Source organism: Quercus lobata, chromosome 10, assembly GCF_001633185.2.
Source record: "Quercus lobata isolate SW786 chromosome 10, ValleyOak3.0 Primary Assembly, whole genome shotgun sequence".
Lineage (NCBI taxonomy): Eukaryota > Viridiplantae > Streptophyta > Magnoliopsida > Fagales > Fagaceae > Quercus > Quercus lobata.
This window is the reverse complement of record NC_044913.1, coordinates 65,193,676-65,201,248: the sequence shown is the minus strand read 5'-3', so window position 1 is coordinate 65,201,248 and position 7,573 is coordinate 65,193,676. Positions and strand designations below refer to the sequence as shown.

The 7,573-nt window shown below is 34.0% G+C and overlaps 1 protein-coding gene across 1 annotated transcript; it reads right to left on the bottom strand.

The window, feature by feature from the left end:
* Positions 1 to 800: 800 nt before the first annotated feature.
* Positions 801 to 6,296, bottom strand: LOC115963670 (methylenetetrahydrofolate reductase 2-like). Its single transcript, XM_031082763.1, has 11 exons — positions 5,670 to 6,296; positions 5,524 to 5,584; positions 5,356 to 5,438; positions 4,981 to 5,154; positions 4,249 to 4,422; positions 4,063 to 4,163; positions 3,831 to 3,942; positions 2,754 to 2,834; positions 2,491 to 2,668; positions 1,352 to 1,686; positions 801 to 1,233 (listed from the first exon to the last, which is right to left on the bottom strand). Exons 1-11 carry the CDS (start codon positions 6,066 to 6,068, stop codon positions 1,150 to 1,152), a joined length of 1,782 nt encoding a protein of 593 aa, XP_030938623.1. The 5' UTR covers positions 6,069 to 6,296; the 3' UTR covers positions 801 to 1,149.
* Positions 6,297 to 7,573: the final 1,277 nt, after the last annotated feature.

Genomic DNA, 7,573 nt, shown 5'->3' with positions numbered 1-7,573 from the left:
AGAATATACCAAGGAAACGAGGATACATATTGGAGTTTAAAGTAGATTTGCACAATGAATATAGGAAAAATTACCACCAAATTGGTTAGTAAACTCATTCAATAAGTCATATAATTTTTTATTTTTTTAATTTGAGATAAAATTTTATTAGAATGCATGTTTTAAACTCTTTCTAAAAACTTGAATCTCGGCATTTGCCCCCTTCCCCTTCCACACGCTTCACAAATATTTATATTTGTGAAGTAACTATCACGCCAAAGATACTCAATAGCAAAAATAAGTCATATAAGTAGAAAATAAAAATAAAATAAAATAAATCCTTTTGATAGAAAAGCACACGTAAATTGTTTTATCAATAGTTTATCTATAGTCAAGTAATGGGTTATGAAATTTTCCTTAAACTAATTCGGAAGAAAACAGTCCATAAATATAAGCTTTGTTATCCTTTTTTTTTTTTTTGTTGAGAATATTGTTATCTTATTTTAGTCGAAGGAGCAACGAAAAGCATACGGACAATTGAGAATTTGAAATGGTGAAACGGATTAAAACTTCGCCCATGAACATATATAGTTATATATAAATTAAAGTTGGCTTTGCTTTTATCTTTTCTCAATGACAAGAGGCAGCGAGAACGCATATATCCTTTGATACAAAATACCACCTCCCAATGGTAAGCATACGGACCACTGAATGACGAAACAGTTCCCAGCCTATATTTACTTTTCGTAGTTATTGGTGTTAGGCTGAGGACAACAAAACCACGATTCAACAGCACATTTGACTAGAACTGGCAACATGAATGGAATGCAGTGATGTTCAAACTGATAACATCAAAACTTAAACGGGAAGCCAAGACAGAGAATCAGGGGCCTAACTTTACCGTACAAAGATCGGTGTTTTCTACAAATTCAATATAGATTGCTTCCGTGAAATCCCATTGAACTAGCGGGACACTGGAATACTTCTATTACCTAACCGCGATTACTTGTTATTCCAAATATAAAATTTGCATCATGAAGGCGGGGGAGTTATCAAAATCCCAATGAATTATTGATACAAACCAATAAGATTATAAATTGACACATTCCAACAACAATTATATAAACCAACTTGAACCCAGAATTAAAGAGACTGAGATCACAGTTCATCTCAGAAATCTGCAAAAACAGCAAAAAGATCACCATGGATGTAATCATTATCCACCAAGCTGACCAAGTAATAGCTGCTCTGTACCTGCAAAATAAAGAATATCATAATATCAATATTACATATATGAATCCTTTGTCACGTGTGTCTGTGAATGTGATTGCGTCATAAACATAAGAATTTCACATATATGAAGAGTACTGACCTCTTCAAGCAGTTTTCTGGATGGATCACCCTCTGGGAACAAGGAAGCCCACCCCCTTGACCAGATTTCAAAGGCCTCATCCTTCCACACCATAAAGCTAGCAGGATCCACAACAGTTGGTTGGATTATCTCCTTTGCAGGGAAGACTCCCCATGTCACAGCATTCACAGCAGTTTGGTGGACATTGGATATCCAATTCCCTTCTTTGTTCACAGCCATGTAGGTTAGAGATGAGAAAGCCTTGCTTTTGTCAACAAGTGCATCCAACTTCTCCCTGGAACAGAAAAACTCTACATATGCCTTCTGATAAACATACCCTCCAGGTCCACCCCATCCTGAATCGTGCCAAAATAATAAGTCAAGAGGCATCAAAATTTAAAAAGCCAGAAAAATCAAAGATCTAAAAATTATTTTGACAAAACAACTACAAATATTAAATCAGACCACCTTTCAAAATATGAAAATAGAGAAAATACTGTTTAATTTGACAACAATCTTTGAACAAAATAAGTGCCAGGCATACAAGACATCTTAAACATATGCATTAATAATTTATTTATTTATTGATAGAATTAAATAGATAGAACAATGTCAATTCATATATACATATGTCTTTATTTAATAACTAATTTATTTAGTAAAAGGGAACACTCATATAGCAGAAATGGAATAGGATGATGAAACTACCAAGTACAAACTGAAGTCAGAAGGTGAAGATCAACAAACAGAATAAACCACAACATGAATCCAGCAACATACTCTTGGTAAAAGGACACGTGCTTAAATTTGGAGTCATACATTCCCTCTTGGAACTAAATATTATGGAACCCCTAACAAAAGAGTATTATTTTGATCTTCATTAATGGGAATAGAAACAAAATCTCTTTCATAATATCCCAGGAATCAAAGTTCAATATCAGCTTATAGCACAATAGAGTTCTCTATGTACTTTTGATTTTTCAGCAATTTAAACACTTCAAAGTAAGATTCTCAACAGTAGGAATCAAAAGAAAATTAAATCATTACTAACATCTAACTTGTGCTAGAGACACTCACATAGACATAAGATATGAAGTTATTTCATAATTTTTAGGATGACAAACCCACACATGCAATGCATATAACAGTTTTTTACTCACCAACAGATGGGGAATCAGATTTTTCCCCATTGACTGCTGGTTGGCTATTGACAGTGAGGAATCCCTTTGTATTAATCTTCCCCAGCTGCTCATTTATGATTCGTGTCTCTGGCTGAAGCCCATCTAACTCTGACCATGGACTGCTTCTCAATTTTCCAAGGCAGTATTTCTTAAATTTCTGATATAGAAAAAATTCAAAGTAAAATTATGGGAAACTCTCTGGCAATGAGGAAAGACTATTACGCCCAAAATGGAGACTGTACCTCCTGAATATCATCAACATTTGTCAAGGGTGTAGCCCATTCTTCAAGAAGTTTCTTGTCACGTGCTCGTGGCCGCATGAACTGTTCAATAAATTATGACTTAGGTTATAGATGGCCATGACTAAAGAAAATACATTTAACAGTACATGTAGCCTAACCAAATCACGGTTACTTCCATTTATTAAAACTAAATTATTCAATGAATATTTTCTACACAAGGAAGCAGTTGCCAGATAGACAAAAGAGATGAGGTCCTAGGACTTCATATAAATGAAAAAAAATAGAAGAATGAAATAGCTATTCAAGGTATTATTATTCATTATGAGGTCTGAGACAGAACCAAAGAGGTTTTGTATTCTCTACTTGTATCAAGATTCTGTTACAATCCAGGCACTCACCACTTGGAGAGTGCATATTATGCCAGAACCCATATAGGCAACATACTACCATTCAGATGATTTTATTTATTGATTCCACCAAGAGCCTTGACAAACTAACTCCACAAGGGTTAACTTTATCTTAAACCAGATCGCATATTTCCTTACCACCATCGGAATGATGTACTATTGTTGTAAACCTTTTTAAAACAAAAAATGTAATGCTGTTGTTCCAAGACCAAAGACCATTGACATTTAGATATTATATGTATGTAAAACCAACAAAAATAGATATGATTGCAATGCCAATAAAGAAACAACCCTTTATTATTACAAACCAACATTTTTAAATTGTTCAGTTTTACACACGCACGCGGTGGGTCTTGAACCCATGACCTTATCCTCCACCTTGCTTTTACAAGGGGAGGAGGTGCCATCAATAAATATCAGCCTTATGAAATGAATGCAACATTGTTTTAAGTATTAATTATTCATATCAATGAAATGACATGATACAAACTGCAAACATAAAACAAATAAGCTTGTCATCAAGCCATAAGAAAATATATTTGCTAATAAAGAAAGGAATTCTCAGTGTTTTCCTTTAAGAATTTAAAGATAGTGAAAGGTTCAACATGATGAATTTTTAATATTTAGTACACAACAATTAAAAAAATAGAAGTTAAATGATCGTGCCCACCTGATAGTCACTTAATGCTCCATATGATGGATTGCAAGAATCACCCCACCGCCCATGTGGGTACTGGTCCCAGCCTATAGTCCTTGATATGTAGCTCTTTGGACGATTAGCCCTACCATCAATGGCTCAGAAGATAAGAAGTCTTGAAATTTAAACATACAATAAATTCTGTGCATCCCTAATTAATTGCTCAATTTCAGTCCAAAATATAGCAGTTTCAAATGTTGCATACCAGAAAATTGGACGAACGTCTTCCTTCACACGGAAAACATTAGTCGGTCGTCTCCAAGGCAGGGACCTTGAAATTTTGGTCTCTTCAATCAGACCAAGATTCTGCCAAGTACATCCATTATCAGTACCTAAATGTTGTATGAGTACTAATATGTCACACACAATTGACTAGGATATGAGAAACAACCATTAATATAGCTAATGCTGACTTCTCCATGTTTAGGGTATAAAGATGCAATGTCTTAATCCCATGAGCTAAAATCTTCTTGCACATTTCAGTTCCAAGATGAATTCCATAGGCTTTGACAGCTTCTTCATTGTCCTTGATAGGCCCCAAGGCAGCCATAATTTCAGCAGGTATCTGCAATATGCCAATAGATGCAAACACTTTATCACATTGATATGCACTGAGAGAGGCAGAAAGAGAACCACCATATTTCACAAGTTATCAACAGAACACACCATAATAATAACGAGTAACCATTTAGCAAATACATGCAAGGCAGGTTTTTCCACTTCCTACATTTATGAAGTTTGTGTCCATTTAAATTATTATTAATACAACAATAAGAACATCACCAATAAATCCTTAGTCCCAAAATTTTGGGGTCATGCATGGATCCTATAATAGGCTTGAGCTACATGTATTCTTCTTTGTCATACTATCAATCCAAAATCATACTCTCTTTAACCTCCTTAATGAACAAGTCCTTTTAGGTCTCCCTCTAGCTATTTTTCTTCACTGAAGCATATAATAAGTTTGACATAATTCAAGAGTTTTAAAGGTTTGGCAACAATAAAAAAGAAAAAATTAACTGGAAACAGATTCTACCCATTAATATTATTGTTTAGAACTCTAGCATATACTAGGAATAAAAAAAAAATAAAAAAAAATTGATGGAAGTTGCCTGTGAATTACCTTAGTTTTGCAAAAACCAGTCATGCGAATGAAGCCCTTGTAGTTATTAATAGGCATAATTCCAGGAACAATGGGGCAAGTAATTCCAATTTGGCGACAATCATTCACAAATTTGAGGTAAATGTCAGTGTCATAAAACAATTGTGTGATGATTACATCTGCTCCGGCATCCACCTAAACACCATAACATAAGCACAAGAGAACATTTTATTAATAAAAATAAATAAATTCATTTCACTTAAAAAAAAAAAAAAAAAAAATTCTTGAATCAACCATTAATTAACTACATCATAAACTAGAAGTGTGAATGTAGTACAAACAAAAAGCAGAATATATATATATAATATAATATAAAGAGAGTGGTGTTGGTGTTACCTTCTGCTTGAGATAAGCAAGATCCTTGTGATAAGCTTCGAGTGTAGCCAACCCATTTTCTCCGATCGCATCGGGATGTGCCTCTGCAGAGACCAAATATTATTATTATTAAGCAGCAGAAACGAAAGAATCAAACAAAAAACACAAAAACAAAAGAAGAAAATAAACCTGGATAACCAGCAACGGTAATGCCAAAGTAGTCACCATATTGGGCTCTGATATGTTTCACCTACAACATTAACAGTAACAGTAACAGTAAGAGATGAGATACATTAGAATATGAGAGAGAGAGTGAGAAGAGAGAAGAGAATTACGAGATCGAGTGCACAAGCAAAGCCACCCTCGATCTGAACAAACTTGTCCTGGCCTTTAGGAGGATCGCCACGGAGAGCAAGGACGTTCTGGAGACCATTAACCTTGATGGTTTGAAGAGCGTGATCGATCTTCTCAACAGGCATGTTGGTGCAGGTGAGATGCATCATGGACTCGACGCAGATCATGTTCTGCATCCTGTTGGCGATGTCGAGAGTGAGATCGGCGGTGGAACCACCGGCTCCCCAAGTGATGTCGCAGAATGTGGGGTTGTGAGCCACCATACGCTCCATCCTCTCGAACAGGTTGTCCACTGCATCTTCAGTTTTCGGAGGGAAGAACTCGAAGGAGAACACCACTTTTTCTTCCCCTGCCTCCTGGATCTTCTCTATTACCTTCATTTTTCCCACTCACACTCAGATCTGTGAAATCACCACCGACACTCTACTAATAATAAAAATAATAAAGATGATGAATTAGATTAAATTTCACTCTATTATAAGTAAGAAAGAAATTAGAGAATCGAGAGGAGTGAGAATAAGGACACAGAGAGAGATTGATTGTCTGTTCCCATTTTATAGAGAGAGAAACCCCGCAATTACAAAACTCTCAGCTCAACAACCCCGCGGTCGAGGAGCCGAGGAAATGACAGCATTTTATGATTTATCTCATGTGTATATATCATCAATCATCACGTTGACGGCAGATCTATCATACTTATCATGTGTTCGCGCAACACCTTATCCCACCCCACTTCCCTCACCTAAAATCAAATTGCTTTTTTTTTTTTTTTTTCTTCTCTTGGGAGAGAGAGACACGCACATGACTACAGGGCCAGGCTGCATCATTGATCATACCATAACAAATTGCATGTCAATTCATTTGAAAAATGTTTGTTTCTTCACGTACTTGACCAAATTCCCAACCCACATTTTCTTCACATTTTACACTACCTATTAGGACAAGTTCGATCAACTTTATGTCCGTTTAGAATTCGCTTATTTTGCTAAAATTGATATTTTTTTCTAAAAATATTATAAATAAAAGTAAATGTAAGCTGAAATAGTACAATGAGATTCATAAATAGTACCAAAAAGTGTAACGAAACTCATGAATAGTAGCAAAAATAAGCTAAATAGTAAAATGAGTTGACAAAAATAATCTTTGCCAAATAGACACTTCAGCTCAAATCTTAATGAAGCTCTGGTTACCCACTCACCCCCTTCAAAATAGAATATAATAAATCTTTTTTCTTTAATCCTCTTTTTTTTTAAAAAAAAAATCATGAATGGTCCTCATTTAGATCAATCTTTTTGCTCAGAAGTTAGAATCATAATATTAATCAGAATGTGAGTAAAACTATTGTCAAATTTACTATTAAAAAAAAAAAAAAAAAAAAAAAAAAAACCCCTTACCAACTAACGTAGTAATTATTGATTTGTGCCACTTTAAAATTATAGTAAGTTATAAGTGAATGTTTAATTTTTTTTTCTATTATTGATGATACATCACTTTTGTATTAATATTTGTATTATCCATTAAACAACTGGACTATCATATTACTATTTCACATTACCACTTATGTGTAAAAATACTTGAACACCAATTAAAAACTAAACATAATGGGTAAAGTTTAGGTATGGTATTTTATTTACAATACATTAAGTTCCCAAATAAAATTCAATTTAACTCTATCAAAAGAAATATATATCAATTTAACTATATATTTAAATTTAATTGAAGAATCTAATATATTACATCTAAAGTACTTTACTTAAGTTTTACCTTTAAATAAGTTTTAATTAGCTCAATTAATAAAGTCTAATGTCGTCAAATAAGAAATTTGGAATTCGAGCTCATCTACACAAAAAACCCAATTAATATATTGACCTTATAATTAAAAATT

What these genes read in the sequence shown, in the direction of transcription:
- LOC115963670 (XM_031082763.1), bottom strand. Translation starts at nt 6,068, where the DNA reads ATGAAGGTAATAGAGAAGATCCAGGAGGCAGGGGAAGAAAAAGTGGTG. An exon ending in TTGCTTGTGCACTCGATCTC is followed by an intron (nt 5,585 to 5,669) that starts GTAATTCTCTTC and finishes TTAATGTTGTAG; the next exon opens with GTGAAACATATCAGAGCCCA. An exon ending in GAGCATTAAGTGACTATCAG is followed by an intron (nt 2,835 to 3,830) that starts GTGGGCACGATC and finishes TTTATTGAACAG; the next exon opens with TTCATGCGGCCACGAGCACG.